This window comes from Choloepus didactylus, chromosome 24 (assembly GCF_015220235.1).
Source record: "Choloepus didactylus isolate mChoDid1 chromosome 24, mChoDid1.pri, whole genome shotgun sequence".
In the NCBI taxonomy this organism is placed as follows: domain Eukaryota; kingdom Metazoa; phylum Chordata; class Mammalia; order Pilosa; family Megalonychidae; genus Choloepus; species Choloepus didactylus.
The window spans coordinates 1,155,966-1,172,117 of NC_051330.1; the positions used below are offsets into that span (position 1 = coordinate 1,155,966).

Consider the following 16,152-nt stretch of genomic DNA (forward strand, 5'->3'; position numbering starts at 1 on the left):
GGCATCCCCGGCGGTCCAGGGGGCTGAGTTGCCGTGGGAGGGCAGCGTGGGGGCAGTGCTGGTGTCCCTCATGGGGAACGGGCTGTTTTCCAACTACGAGCATGAGAGTCACAGTGCACACGCCCGAGCAAGAAGCAAGCTGCCTAGCGCTAAGTTCACTTCTCACCTCAACGCTCTTCTCGCTTCTTTCGCGGATTAACTCATTTTGTTCTCTTAACTGCTGCTGCTCTTCTTGAAGGGAACAAATCCGGTCAGTTGCCGCGGAAAGCTGAGTAAGAAAGAGTTTTATTCTCCTTAACATCAAAATCATCTCATTGCTCAAATAAAGACAACGCTTAACTGGTGTCTTCACAATTCACAATGGGCTTTCTGATTATATGTTGTTTTCTTATTTTATTTCCTTGTTTTGAATAGGTGATACATTCACATGGTTCAAAATTCCAAAGGCATGAAAACATATATATAGTAAACTCTCTCCTAACCACTGCTGCCTCCCAAATTTTCTCCCCTTCCACAAAGACTGGATACTACTTAATGTGGGCCAAGATTTACAGACATGAAAACTTAGAAACAGGCTGAATAAATTTCAGTGGAGACATAAAACAGAAATATGTAGCTATTAAAACATTTGCAAAAACTTTTAGTAGCCTTAGAAATACTTATATTATCAATGGGGAAAAAAAAAGCAGGTTCCATGGTAAGCTCTTGACTCTAATTTAAAAAATAAAAATTAATTCCATTAAAACTGCTAACAAAAGTATGGGAAAGTAATATACCAAGTGATAAAAGTAGCTGTCACCTAGCAAAGGGATTATGGGCATTTTTACCGATTCTTCCTTCTTTACAGTTTTTCTAGCCAATGCACAGAACTGCGTTTCACCTCTGGAGGGAGAATTAAAGAATTTTGCGGGGTAGAGGGGAGATGAAAAACAAACCACTGATGACGTGCCCTGAAGCTACAGGAGTTTAGAAAAGTGTACGGGCGTGTGTTGAAGCAGGGTGGCGTTCATGGACGTAAGGAGAGGCAAGGGGGGTGAGTAAACACGCCAGCCGACCCCTCCTTACTCCAGCCTCAGAACACGGGTTGGAGTAAGAAGCGAGAGGCTGGAGAAGGAGAAAGCAGGCCACTGCTTGAACGGGGTGCTTTCCTCGAGCGTCCTTCTCAGCACCGTTCAGGAACCTGTAGCACTGACCCCCTCACCTCCTCCTTTGTCAACAGTATCTAAACCTCCCCGGATTTACTCTCTGCTCAGATCCAGGCCCCAGGGTTGAGTTTTCTCTACCTAACTGCTGTGCCCAAATAAGAAACTTGAAGGATTTAAAAGGAAGTGTTAGCTACTCAAAGGGAAGAACCAGGACCAAACTATAAGCTACTTCCCATTCCACTCTCCGAAGGCACAAAAACGCCCCTGAAACAGAGGCATACTTTACCCCTGTTTAGGAATGGAAAGCACATTTTCCATTACAATCATTTGCTTCTAAAGAAAAATATTCCTGTTGTTTAGTTTCCCAAGCTCAGTTAGACATGCGTTCAAAGCACGCTAACTCGTCCGCGAGAACAAAGGGTGAATCTGCTTATCCTACAACCGACCGACCAGATAGCCGCCGAGCGCCTCCACATGCCAAGGACACATTTGGATGATATTAATCAACTCTAATCTTCACAGTAATATTCTAAGTAGGTTTTATCCCCCCATTTGGGGATAAGAAAAGCGAGGCTCACAGGCCCACCTACCCAGGCGAACATGAGCCTTCCAATTCTAAGTTCACGCAGGCTTCTCCCACAAAGCCAGGCTAGGAAGCCTGCCCCGAGCCCCCTTCTACTCCCGCAAACCTGAGCTCCTCCCCTGAGAGTCTTGTCATTCGGGTCCCTTGGGAGAGGGCTGTCTGTCTGAAGTGAGCCTTAAGTTGGGGTCCCCTTGACCAAGGCTGCTCTAAGCTGTGCTCCCGGCCATGGGGGTGGGCAAACTCAAGCCCCTCTGAAAGCACGTCTTCCTCCCAGCGGTCCCGGTGGGCAGGCCAAAGCAGACAGGGGCCGGTAGCCGTTGAGGGGCTCAGAAAGGCCGAGCACCCTCCAGCTAGCAGGAGACGAGATGTGTCCACCAAGGAGGTGGCCAGGGAGGGGGCAGCCGGCTCCCTTCCTCGGCCTCAGCCCTCCTCGTCCCTGTGCTTTCACCCTCTCTCTTCCCACTGAGAAGCAGGAGAAAGGCCATGCTGTGCAGAGGCAGAAAGGCAGAAGGGGGGCTACGGCATGTACACCCCTCCATGGGATCTGGCCTTCCAGGGCAGTGGGGAGATCGGGGAGGTGGAAAAAGAGGGAGACAACAGCAGCATCACAGCAGAAGCGGGGCTTCTCCTACAAGGAGCTTCTGTGGGCTGTCCTGGGAGTGACCAACGCCGAGTCACTGAGAACTGGCCGGTCTCCCCGGGAGCCCCGGACACCGCAAGAACGTAGACATTCCACAGAGGCAGAGTTCGAGAAAGCTTGCCCCACGTGCAGCTCCCATTCCCACCACCAAGACTCTCCCGTCGGGTTGGCCAACTAGACCACCTCTCTTAACCTGGGCAAACGCTGTTTCATGTAAGGACTTCCATGTTACCAACCTCTTCTTGAAGCTTTGAATTTGTCTTTTCCAAGCTGTCTATCTTGGCCTGAAGATCCCCAACCGTGCAGCTGCAGGAAATTAAAATATGAAGTAAATATGAACTTATAAAAGCTGTTTTCCCAGCCTGTGAAAAATGAAAACAGAGGTTTCTACATTTCCTATATGAAGTGGAAAGTCAGGAGGTCTCCAATTAACTCAGGGGAGAGGAGAAGCCTAAATACAGCTATCTAACAAAAAATACTGTAACATCTATACTGTCTTAGAAAATGGACACTGTGTCATACATATGAAGTAAAGCATTTAGAAGCAAGGGCAACTTGTATTCCATTCAATTCTGAAAACTGTAACATACGTGATTTACAACACTACGTAAGTGCAGTGAGAGAACACGGTGTTACATGGGTGAAGTGAAGTGTATTTTCCTAGAAAATACAAAGGACCAAAAATGAGTTATCCTCAAAATACAGAAAACCTAGATGGACTAACAACTGGGAAAAACTGAAAAGCTAGCTAAGTATTACCTCCACTTTATAGCTTCAAGTTTTCAAGGATTAAACAATGCTCACGAACCAGAAGCTGTACCCAGGCATGGAAATCAAGCAAAGCTTTCTAATTAATTTTGTGAGGCTGCATATTCCTGATACATGCCAGTGAAGAAAACTAGAGAACGGGGAGGTCAGGTTGCACCTTAGGAGAAAGATTAAATCGTCAAAGCTATGAGCAAGTGGCGTTTATCCCTGCGATACATGAGTGGTTCGTTAATGAAGATGCCCCTTAATAAAATATACCCCATCAACAAATTATGGGATGACAATCACGATTATGTTAATGGATGTAGAAAGGCATTTGATAAAAGTCAACATTTATTTCTGATAAAACGCCTCCAGGTTTAAAGAATCTGTCTTTAATCTGTTGGCAAAGTAGCAGCCAGCATCACACTTAAGGAGACGCTGGAGCAGCATCTCCCCGAGATCGTTCTGAGGAAGGTGCCAGCTCCTTCGTGGGTTTAATTGGGCCTCTGGAGTACGAAGGTGCTGTCAGGTGCCACGAACACTTGCAAAGAAGGGGTCCAAGAGAGAATGAGATCAGATCGTGACTCTCCCCCCACTCCCGACCAACACCTCCAAAGGTTAGCGTTTCATGAGATACAGTAGCGGCTTTCCAGTTAAAATAAAAAATCAAGACAGAGAGACCTGCCATCACTACCAAATTGTTCTGGAAAGCCTCACCCAGTGGTTTTCCACTTTATTCCTACCCCAGGACACCAGAGGGAGTATCTTATTCCCAGCAGCAACTGGGCTCCCCATGGCTGTGGTCTTGAGCTACGTGGCTGTGGGGGTGGGGAGTGAAGATTCAAATCTATATTTACTTACTTCTCTAAACTGTATCAACCGTACAAACAAACAAACAAAAATCAAAGAAGTCCCCAAAGCTTTTTATCGATACTAAATTCTACTTCTTCATGCACATTGCTTGAATGGTAACTTTTTTTCTTGTTTTGGGAAAAAGCATACTATGAATGACAATTGTTAGTTATAAATATAAGGCAACTCAACAAGGCGGCATGAAAAGATGACGGGCTACTGAGCATGCACCGGTAAGACAGGAGAGGCGGCGAGGCCTACCTTAAGTGCCGGTTAAGTTCTTCCACATAATTCTTTTGATCAAGGACATCAGTGATCCTTTCGTGCCTTTTTCAAAAGAGCATGAAAAAGGGAGACATATTTTTACCATTCGTGCTTTTTAACTGCCCCCAGCCTTCCGATCAGCTCAGGGAAGTGCCAATGTCTTCAGGAAACCAAGAGACGGTCCAACGGGACTGCAAGCTGCCTGGGGAGAGGGTGGCCCGGGCGCCGGGAGGACGCACCCTGCAGAGCCCCTGGGGAGCAGCTCCGTGGCCGCCCCTCTCCGGAAGGGCTGACCCTCGGGTGTGGGGAGAGCAAGCCCTCAGCAGGCCGGGAAACACCAGCCTGTCTCATGCCGGTGGCTCTTGGGATGTGGCGGAGGACACGAAACTCATCACACCGAAAGAAAGGAGATCAGGAGACTTCCAGAAAAGCAAAGCTCATCAGTTAGTTCAAAAGGCCAGGGAACTCTGGGTTTTAAAAAAACACAAACACTCCAACATTTTAAAAGTTAAGGATTCCCCCCCCCCTCCCTAGCATGCATATAATTGACACAAATGTGATCCTTTACCCAGGCTCACACCATACACGTTGGCTTTGTTTTTCAGGGCAGTTGTTTCTGTGATTTTACCTGCTTTCCCCCGTCCTGCCCTTTGCATAGCTCTCCCAGCTAACCCTTATTAACAACTTGATGCCTATCTTCCGGGTGTGTATACAGACATATACAGATATATCTTTATATGTCTGCATACACGTATGTATGCATAAATGTACATGCAGATATATGCACACGTATGCATGTATATGTATATATAACACATATAATTAACATAAAATATGTATTAGGGATTTTCTTCATTTAAGGAAATGGGGTATCGTGCACTTCTCAGTGTCACACTTTGCTCACTCATGAATACCTTGTGGAAATCCCTCCAGGTCTACTCTAACAGTAGCTCAAATTAATCTTTTTTATGTCTCCATAATATATCTTTGTGTGGAATATTACAGACGTTGTATAATTTACTGTACTATCCCCTTATTGGTGGGTAATAATTTTTTTAATAGAATTTTATTGAGATATGTTCACACATCATATAAACCATCTGAAGTGTGCAATCACTGGCTCACAGTATCATCACATAGTTGCGCATGTATCCCCATGATCAACTTTAGAACATTTTCATTACTACAGAAAAGAAATAAAAAGAAAAAAGAAAACCCCAATTCCCCCATGTTATTGATCCATAGTATTGGTGTCATACATTTGTTACTGCTGATGAAAGAACATTAAGATGGTATTGTAAACTGCAGTCCATAGTTTGCAACTATGTACCTTTCTATTATTAATGCCTTTTTAATACTTGTTCAGTTACTCTCGGACTTTGGTGGGTAATTATTTTATATTCCACTTGAACCCCCTCCCAGGTCTGCCTCCGTCTCCATTCCCCACAGGACTGCACTGTTAGCAGGCGCTGTGTGCCCCTCTACAAATGCCGCACGTGGGCGAGCACAGTGCATGCACACGCATCATCTCCTGCTTTATTCTAACATAAACGCTACCACGTTACACACACTGTTCTTCAACTCCCTTCTCTTTTCCTTTTTTCCCCCAGAGAATTTATTTTAAAACAATGTCCTTGTTACAGGATGAGAAAGAACTAGATATTTGAAGAAAGACATCTAATGCACACTACGATCAAAGAACAGATCAAAGAGTAATTTATATCATACCATTCCACTGGTAGTCAAACACACAAACAAACAGTTACACAAAATACCTTACCAACAAATATGTATCTTAAGGCGTTAAAATAAGGTTTGGAAGGAAAGGAAGAGTTGTTTTCTCTGAGGTGAGGAGCGGGACCGCGATGGAGGTGAGGAGGGCCGTGTGAACGGGGAGATTTCACATCGCCTCTTCCTCCCTCTGCCCAGCTGTGGAGGTTTGGAGCTGGCTGTGCCCCAGAAAGAACGCTCTTCAACCTCACCCATCCCCGCGGGTCAAGTAGGCCCCTTGTAAGGGGGACCTTTCGGTGAGGCTGCGTCAGTTAAGGGGTGGCCCGGCCCCATCAGGAGAGGTCTTTATCCTGTCACTGGAGCCCTTTATAAGCAGAATGAAATTCAGACAAGGAGAGAGTGCAAAAACCATGGGAAGAAAGGAGCTGCAGGTCAACAGAACCCACTAGGGAAAGGAGAGGCCGGGAGAGGCCGCCACGAGTGTCGCCCGGTGGCGGAGGAGCCAGGAGCCGGGGTCGTGGACAGCCGGCCCCGGAACGCCACAGGCTTCGAGGAGAAAGCGTCACCTTGACGACGCCTTGATTGGGACTTTCTTTTAGCCTCAAAACCGCGAGCTAATAAATTCCCATATTTAAGCCAGCCCACAGCATGGCATTGGCTCAAGCAGCCCCAACTATAGCAACAGCTTAACTTCTTAAACGAGGAGGATCATTAGTGCATTACCTTGCAGTTAAAAAAAACTCAACACTAAATAAGAAACTAAAATCTCAAATAAAGCAAAACCAAGAGTAGTGTTCTTTGCCAGGATCCCATCTAAAATGTGAAGGGAGCAACCAACAACACAGTACTTACTCTTTGCCACCGTCGAGATCCTGAACACCCCGAAGGTAGAGGGAAAAATCGATCACACCAACCTGGCCAGAACAGAACACACAAGTTTAAATTAAAAAAACAACATTTCCTGTTTTCCACAAGCCTTATCAGCTTTAACATCTGGGGTATTTACATTCCTGTCTCTTTCTTACAAATCTGTCCTCAGCTCTAGAAAGTGGCAGTCCATCAAACCAACCAACCAGAAGAAAAATGACCCCAACACTTTCCAGAAGAAAAACTTATTAAAAATGAGAATTTAAGGAAATAGTCTGAAATTTTACCACCTAGTTAAGATTCATAATCATGTTGTTTACAAAGCTCAACAAGTTCTCTGGGTACAAAGTAATTAAAAAAACAACAATCAAACAAACAAAAAACAGGAGCCCTGGCTCTCTAGGCTAAACTAGAAGCCTTAATTGACACAGATTCTGACTCCTTTCCTCAATGCTGGTGAAGCCGATCCCATCAGTGTCGCAGGGAAAATTCTATACAATTGCTGGGAACTGCAGGGGACCAAGACCCCTTACACAGCTACACATCAAGGGCGTTGTCAAGAAAGAAAGCCCTTGGGAAAGAATGAGGGAGGGTCCTCTTCCGCGACCGTGCACCCCAGAGGGAGTAAGTGAAGCCATTCCTACTTGAAATACAGAGAAACCGGCTGCGACCGAAACGGCCATCAACAGAGAAATGCTTGGATAACTCATGTTATAGCATTTCAGGGAACCCTACGCAACTATAACACAGAATGCAGAGCATCGAAGTGTAATATGAAGAAAAGCTCCAGGATAACATTTGTTTTTTCTTCAACTTTTTATTTGGTAATGACTTCAAACTTCCAGGACAGTCATAAAAATAATACAAAATCTTTACAGAGAACTTCAACATACCCCCCTCAAAGATGCGCAGATCCACCAATTTCAACATTTTGCCCCATTTGCTGTATATCCCATCCATCCATCCTTCCATCATCCATCCATCCATACTTCCATCTATCCAATAATCCATCCACATCCATCCATCCAACCATCCATCCATTTATCAATCCATTTTCTGAACACTTGGGGGTAGGTTGTAGACATCATGCTCCTTGAATACACACTACTTCCCTGTACATTTTCTAGGAACAAGGATATTCACTCACATAACACGTTAAGTGCAGTTATCAAGTTCAAGAAATTTACCACAGATACAAAGCTTATGGTCTCTATTCCAATTTTTCCTATGTCCAGGATAAAAAAATTTTTTTTTTATTAAATTCAGTTTTATTGAAATACATTCAAACACCATACAATCATCCATGGTATACAATCCACTGTCCACAGTATGATAACATAGTTATGCGTTCATCACCACAATCTATCTCTGAACATTTTCCTTACATCAGAAAGAACCAGAACAAGAATAAAAAATAAAAGTGAAAAAAAGAACACCCAAATCATCCCCCCATCCCACCCCATTTGTCCTTTAGTTTTTATCCCCATTCCTCCACTCATCCATACACTAGATAAAGGGGGTGTGATCCACAAAGTCTTCACAATCACACTGTCACCCCTTGTAATCTACATTATTATATAATTGTCTTCAGGAGTCCAGACTGCTGGGTTGGAGTTTGGTAGTTTCAGGTATTTACTTCTGGCTATTCCAATACATTAACGCCTAAGAGGTGTTATCTATATAGTGTATAAGAATGGCCACCAGAGTGACCTCTCGACTCCATTTGAAATCTCTCAGCCACTGAAACTATTTCGTCTCATTTTGCATCCCCCTTTTGGTCAAGAAGATACTCTCAGTCCCATGATGCCGGGTCCGCATTCATCCCCGGGAGTCATACTCTGCGTTGCCAGGGAGATTTACACCCCTGGGAGTCGGGTCCCATGTAGGGGGGAGGGCAGCGAGTTCACCTGTAGAGATGGCTCAGTTAGAGAGAGAGAGGGCCACATCTGAGCAACAAAGAGGTACTCAGGGGGAGACTCTTAGGCATCCAGGATAAAATTCTAAGTCAAAGAATAATATGTACAAAATCAGTCCCATTCTAGGTAAAAATGAAACCTCTGAGTGACAGTTTTAAAGCATGCTGGCATATTCTTTGACGCACCTCCTGCCAAGAGGAATCCATTTCTCATCCTTTGAACCTGGGGGGCCTCTGGGCCTGCCTTGACAAACAGAATGCAGTGGAAACAGAACAGGTGACTTCTGTGGTGAGGTTAAAAAAGGCAGTCCAGCCTACATGTGTCTTTCTCTTGGGGCACATGCCTTTGCAGTCTGAGTGTCTATGTAGCAAGTCTGGCTACCCTGCAGTCGCCAAGAGGGACAGACCACCTGGAGAGACCTCACGGACACAGAGAGGCCTGAGAAGCCCCTGCTGCTCTGGTCACCTTGTTTCTTGAGTCTTCTCGGCCCAGAAGACAAGCATTTAAGAGAGCAAACCGTCAGAGAGTGCCGCCGGAGCTCACTGTGATGACATGAGCCCTTGAGAAAAATCACCCTGCTCAACCCCCTGAGCCCTGAGCAATGGTGCTTAAGTGACTATTATTGACTACACAGCAACAGAAAACAAGAACCAACTGAATTTAAAACAAAACCTATGTATACATAGATGCATAGAAAAAGTAGAAAAGGTTCTAGAACTATTTCCCCCTGAAATGCCATCATTACTTACGGGGAAGAGAGTAGGATTGGGGTGGGGAGTGGAGAAGGGGAGTTTGAATTCCACTTTTCCCTCTGGACACTTCAGTATTGCTTAACTTTTTTTTTGAGAAGCATGTATTTCTTCTGAAATAAAAAAATGAAGCCATAAATATATATGTATATGTTCAACTGGGAAAAAAACCTAACAATAATCCAAAAAGTGGGAAAGAATTAAGACCAAAAGCAGAAATGGATTAGAAAGCAAATAAAGCCCTACAGAAGAACTGATAAAATAAAACCAAGAGATGGTTCTTCAAAGTTCAGCAAAAAGTAGGTAAATCTCCACCAAATACGATCAACATTTAGCGAATGTACAATATAATGAGAACAGTGGGATTAAAAACAAGACCCTTCTGAGGAAGATGGCGGAGCAGGGAGCTCCAGTGTGCCGTCCTTCCGCTGGAACAGCTCCTGAACAGGCAGGAGCTGTCGGAATCACTATTTAGAAACTCCAGAGGCTGCACACTACACTGTACAGCATCCACGGACGAGCAGGAGGAAGAGGATGATACATCATGGTAAAGAACAGCAAACTGCTCTCTTTGCATGGTGGCTACTGGAGCTCATTCTCCACGCCTGCAGCAGGGCGCTGTGGGGTCTAGTCCCAGGCTACCAGCTGGTGACGGAAAGGGACATAAAAACCCTCTTCCCCAGGAACAGGGGTGCGCACGGCAGAGCACAGACCACGGCTTTTGATTAGCAAATTCGGATCACTAGGTCCCGGCTCTGAGGGCAGACACTGTTTCAACCCTCCACTGTCACATGAGCCAATTCCTACAATAAATATCTTAACATTATATATATAAGCGGTGCTTCCTCAGGGCTGCGGGGACAGTCAGCTGAAGAGCTGCCTGTGCTGGGCAGGCCAGGAAAGCTCAGCTTTGGGGATCTGCTGGAGAAGTCTCCGGTTCCCTTCCTGACCCCTTCCTCTACAGGGCCCTGTGGAGCAGGTCTGCACCCCCTCTGTGGGTCCCCAGTCCTCCTTTGGCTGGAAAGACTGAATTGGGAAAGTCCTCCCTGGGGGACCCTCCTCCCAGAATTTACCCTCCAGGCAAAGGCAGCATGAGACAATGAAAGGAGTGTAAAAAACTACAGAGGTGGACAGTCTGGGACAAAGGCCTGCCAGCTTCAGATACCTGAAAGAGGGAGGTTTGTCCCCTGGGAAACAGAGGAGATAACCAAGCTCCTGGAGACAGGGGACCTCCAAAACAACAAACAAGCAAGAGCCCAGGACAAGACAGAGACCCAGAAAGACGGGAAACCCTGCACACTGCATTCGCCTTGGGCAGGCCTTCCTGATAGCAGGGCTGGAGCTCCAGAAAATCTGCCTTGTCACCAGCTGGTTACAAAACCAGGAAGCAGACACCCCAGGGAGTAAATGCCAGCGTTAACACTGTAAAATATTAAAATGTACAGTGTTCAACAAAAAGAGTACAAGACAAAGAAACAGGACATGACGGCCCCTCCAAAGGAAGAGGATAAAAATACAAAACACTACCAATGAAGAAAGAATGTGGACATACTGACAAAGCCTTTAAAACAATGATCTTAAAAATGCTCCAGGAGATGAAAGACTGTACAGAGAAAGAGCTACAGCATATCAGGAAAACAATGAATGAACAATATTAGAGTCTAAATAAATAAATAAAAATTTAAAAAGGAACCAAACAGAACTACTGGAGTTCAAGACCTTAATAACCGAAATGAAAAATGCCAGGAGTGTTTCAAGAGCAGAATGGAGCTGACAGAAGAAAAAAATCAGTAAACTTGAAGATACTTGAAAAGAGGCAGAGAAACAGAAAGAAAAAAGAAATACAGAATGAAAATAGCCTAAGACAGCTATGGGACACCATTAAGTGCACTAATATAAGTGTTACGCGGTCCCAGAAGGACAAGAAACAGAGAAAGGGGCAGAAGGAACAGTCAAAGAAGTAATGACAGAGAACTTCCCAAACTTAGCAAAAGATGTGAATATGCACATCCAAGAAGCTCAGAGAACACCAAACAGGAAAAACACGAAGAAAAATACATCCCTTCATATACTGATTACACTACCAAATGCAAACACAAGGAGAGAGTTGTGAAAGCTGCAAGAGACAAGCAACACGTTACTTATAAGGAATCCCAATTAGATTGAGTGCTAATTTCTCATCAGAAATGATGAAGACAGTATAGAAAAAGAAAATTCAGAACAGTTTTGCTTATAAGCGAAGATGAAAACATTCCAAATAAACCTTAAAGATACTAAACCTAGGAGTACATTAACAGAATAATACGTGATGACCAAGCAGGGTTTATTTTAGGAATGCAGGCATAACATTATAATAGGAAACCTATACATTAATTCAATTATATCATAGGTTGAAACAGATATATCTCAATAGAGGCCAAAAAAAGGTATTTGATACCATTCAAAATTCATTTTTAATAAAAACTCAAAGTAAATTAGAATAGAACAATAATTCCTAACTGTGAGAAGGAGGATCCATCAGATTTCAGCAGCAAACGTATTTTATGTTAACATATTAGAGGCTTTGTGGTTAACGATCAGACCACGATACCCAATTACATTTACTAGTCAATAAAAATCCCAGTGGAGCTTTTACTATGAAATCTGACAAAATAGTGTTCAAGTTCTTCTGGTAGGATGGTTGGACAGCCTAGAAATATTTGAAAAAGAAGTATAATACAGTAGGCAGGGACTGAACTACCAGACTGTAAGGCATACTATGCTAGTAATTAAAAGAATGTGCGACTTGTATGGGAATAAAGAGATACATGGACTGAACAGAGTCCAGAAAGAAACTTCCATGTCCTGTGGATATTTTCACAGATGACAAAGGTAGACTTTCAAATTGGTAGAAAAATAATATATTTGATAAATGGTATCGAGAAACTGGTTTTGCATTTCTAATAGAATGTAGAGTCCTACCTCACACTATGTAAAAAAAAAAAGATTAAATGCAAAAAATACATATTTGATTTTAAAAGTTAAATTTTTAAAGACAAGGAAAAACTTCCTAAGCATAACCATAAAGGAAAAGTCAGTTAAATGCGACCGCAGAAAAAAGGAAAACTTTCTATAGGGCAATCCACTGCTGAGAAACCAGAAAAACAAAAAAATGGAAACAATGGAGAGAGGGATGTACCTAATCACTGCTGGTGGGGAAGTAGAATGGATGGAGGGGGCCTAAAGGTGCACTGACTGATGAACAGAACGGTGAACTGTGGTGTGTGCGATACAACGGAATATTGAGCTGCTACAAGAAGGAATGAAGTCGTGAGGTATGCAAATAGGTGAATGGACCTTGAGAACAGTATGTTGAGTGAAATAAGCCAGAATCGAAAAGACAGACAATATAATGTTTCATTAATATGGACTAACTATAGTGTGCAAACTCTGAGAAGTGACTCTAAGAGCACAGTTTATCAGGAGAAAGCTCACTGTAAAGATTCTTAGATTGTAAGCTCTCACAGCAGTCACATCCATTCATGAGTTGCAATTGTTATTTCCAAATCCTGAGATGCTGAGCTCTTGGTGTATAACCTGGTCAGTCCCTGGGACTTCGGGTATCTGAGTGACACCTGAGACTCAGAGCCAGAGTCCCGCAGCTATGAATGTCAGCATTACCCCACACAGCAAATGATAAAAAAGCTGAAAAAGAGATCAGACTCCAGTTAGAGACATGAATGAAATGGACTTGGTTGGGACTAAGGTATATCAGACTAAAGGGTAAAGGATGATATCGACTGTGTTCTAAAACTTAAACTTCTATGTGAGACCAAAGGTAGAGATGTTCATTTGGTGGAAAATCTTTATTTTCTGTAGCACGCTATGTAATTTAACTTGTGTGTTAAGTTTACTCAAACACTATAATTACATGGAGCCTTGAATAGGGAGTGAGATCTGGTTGGTTTGCACAAGTTAGTGTGAAACCCTGACACATCCCAGAGTAATTTGGGCAAAGGATAAAAAAGTATTTGCAAAGTCCCCTTGAAGGACTGGGGAAAAATGTGGAAATATTAAATTTACACACCTGGGGAATTCCTGATATTCTCACAAACGTTGGGGACAACCAATTTAGTATGCCAAGCCCTTGATCCTGGGGCTTGCCCTTATGAAGCTTGTTACTGAAAAGGAGAGGCTAAGCCTACTTACAATTGTACTTAAGAGTCAAACCCAGAAAACCTCTTTTGTTGCTCAGATGTGGCCTCTCTCTCTAAGCCAACTTGGGAGGTGAACTCACTGCCCTCCCACTATGTGGGACCCAACTCCCAGGGGTGTAAATCTCCCTGGCAACATGGGACATGACTCCTGGGGACGAGCCTGGACCGGCACCATGGGATTGAGAAAACCTTCTTGACCAAAAAGGGGAAGAGAAAGGAAACAAAGTAAAATTTCAGTGGCTGAGAGATTTCAAATGGAGTCTAGAGGTCACTCTGGGGATCATTCTTATGCATTACATAGACATCCCTTTCTAGGTTTTAGTGTATTAGAATAGCTAGAAGGAAATACCTGAAACTGTTGAACTGCAACCCAGTATCCTTGATTCTTGAAGACAAGCGTATAACTATATAGCCTATACGGCGTGACCTTGTGATTGCAGAAACCCTTGTGGCTCATCCTCCCTTCATCCAGTGTATGGACAGATGAGTAGAAAAATGGGGACAAAAAAGTAAATTAATAATTGCGGGGAGGGATTGGTTGTTTTGTGTTTTTTTTTTTTTTTTTTAATTTTGTTTTTATTCTTTTTTTTTTGGAGTAAGGAGAATGTTCAAAAATGGACTGTGGTGATGAATGCACATTCATATGATGATACCGTGAACAACTGATTGTACACTGTGTATGTCTATATGGTATGTGATTATATCTCAATAAAATTGCAAGAAAAAAATGAAAACAAAAAATATTGATAACAAAACATCCAGACAAAGGGTTAATATCCTTCATCTATAATAAAAAAGTGGAAAAGGACGAAAAGCTCAGAAAAATTGGCAAAAGATAGGAACAGGTCATCACAAAAGCTAAATTGCCAAAGACAAAACAATCATGAAAGAACATTTGACCCCACTAGTTCTCAAAAATGTTAATTTGAAATGAGTTGTTCTGTTTATCCGACTGAAAAACACAACGCCTGTCATATCCAGTGTTCAAGGGAAGAAATGGGTTCTCTCACATCCAGCGGAAGGATGTGTAAAGATGAAAACCTTCCGGGAGGCCCATTAGTTGCCAAAATGTCCTAAGGAAATAAATGGACGAGGGTACAGAGGTTTAAAGAAGTTTATAATATTGTCGTTAAGAAGGCATTGGTTAAATTATGGTATATTTACTGAACTATGTCCTTGAGAGTAATTAAAATGGGAAATGTTACCTTGTAGCTGTTACCATGATAAAAAAAAATTTGGTATATTCATAAAATGGAATATCATGCCGGCATTTAAAATGGTTAACATTTCTCTACTGACACTGAGAGCTATGTGGAAAATATTGTTAAATTAAAAAAAAAAAAGATAAACCAGTATGTTTAGAATAATCGTATTGTATTTTAATAAGAAAACTCAGGCCATCCCTCTCTAAAATGCATAAGCACACCCACACAACCCTTCATTCACACGCTGGAAGGATATACAACAAAATGAAACAGAGTTAGCACTCTCTGAATAATGAGATTAGTGTGACGTTTACTTTCTTTTTAAATACACTTCTTTGAATTTTTTGAAAAAATTCTCAACATGCAAAACCAACAAAACTACTGAAAAAGAGGCGGCGGGGGAGGTAGGTTATATAAGAGTTGACCTGGTACAGGGAGATGGAGAAGCTTTCGCTTCTTCAGGTCCAAAAACGTGGTGGGAGGAAGGCTCAGTGGGGCCCAGCCGCAGCCACGGCCGCCCCGAGGAGGGGGTGCAGGTGAGGGGGTGGCTCGGTGCCCCCGTCCCCCTCAGATGCTCACGGCCGCCACCAGGGGCTCAGGCCGCAGCCCAGGTCTCCAGCTCCTGCGCGGGCAGGCAGGCCTGGCCCCCAGAGCACGCCACACCTCATCTGCCTGTGCCCGCACCCCGTTTCACCACCTCGACTTCCCCCAGCTCCGCGACTCTCTCTTTCCACCCCCATCCTCACGTCACTACCTTTCGGGTCTTCTAGAAGACTCTTCTTGATGTTTTTGCTCTCTCAAGTCTTGGCCACGTCTAGCTCATGACACGGAGGGCTCCAAGCCAGGCCTCATCATTTCAGGGCACTGCCTAAACCCCTCCAATGGCCCCCCAAAGCCCAAGGGATAAAACCGAAACCCATCGGCGTGTTATTTGAGGCCTACCGCTGGCCCCAGGCTCCACCTTCACCTGCCTTCGAGCATCCCAGGTTTGTTCCAGCACGGAGAACTGTCAGCCTGTTCCCAAACACGTCGCAAGTTTCTGGGTGGGCCCTGCGGCTTTGCCCGTGCTGGTGTTTCACCTGCCCTGAGCCATCTGCCTTCACAGACCGGCTCCAGCGCTCCTTCCCCCCAAGCCCTCTCCAGTTGCTTCCTCCTCTGCCCCAGCACAGTGTCTTGCACAGTTCTCTCTTGGAGGGCCCCTTGCCATTTGCCATTTCTTAAGTTTAGCACACACCCGCAGAACCTTGTGAAGGC

General features: G+C 43.9%; 1 protein-coding gene across 5 annotated transcripts in view; it reads right to left on the bottom strand.

Moving 5' to 3' along the window:
• The window catches only part of RUFY1 (RUN and FYVE domain containing 1), a 51,509-nt gene that overhangs the window by 20,805 nt on the left and 14,552 nt on the right, over window positions 1–16,152 (bottom strand). For all 5 annotated transcript variants that reach the window (XR_005214120.1, XR_005214121.1, XM_037817765.1 and 2 more), the window contains exons 6-9: window positions 6,818–6,879; window positions 4,232–4,297; window positions 2,605–2,674; window positions 167–268 (exon numbers count right to left, since the gene is read on the bottom strand). Coding sequence is in view for 3 of the 5 variants with exons in the window: in XM_037817765.1 (XP_037673693.1) it covers window positions 167–268; window positions 2,605–2,674; window positions 4,232–4,297; window positions 6,818–6,879 (300 nt within the window). In the remaining 2 variants the exon portion in view is untranslated. The remainder of the gene's footprint in view (window positions 1–166; window positions 269–2,604; window positions 2,675–4,231; window positions 4,298–6,817; window positions 6,880–16,152) is intronic.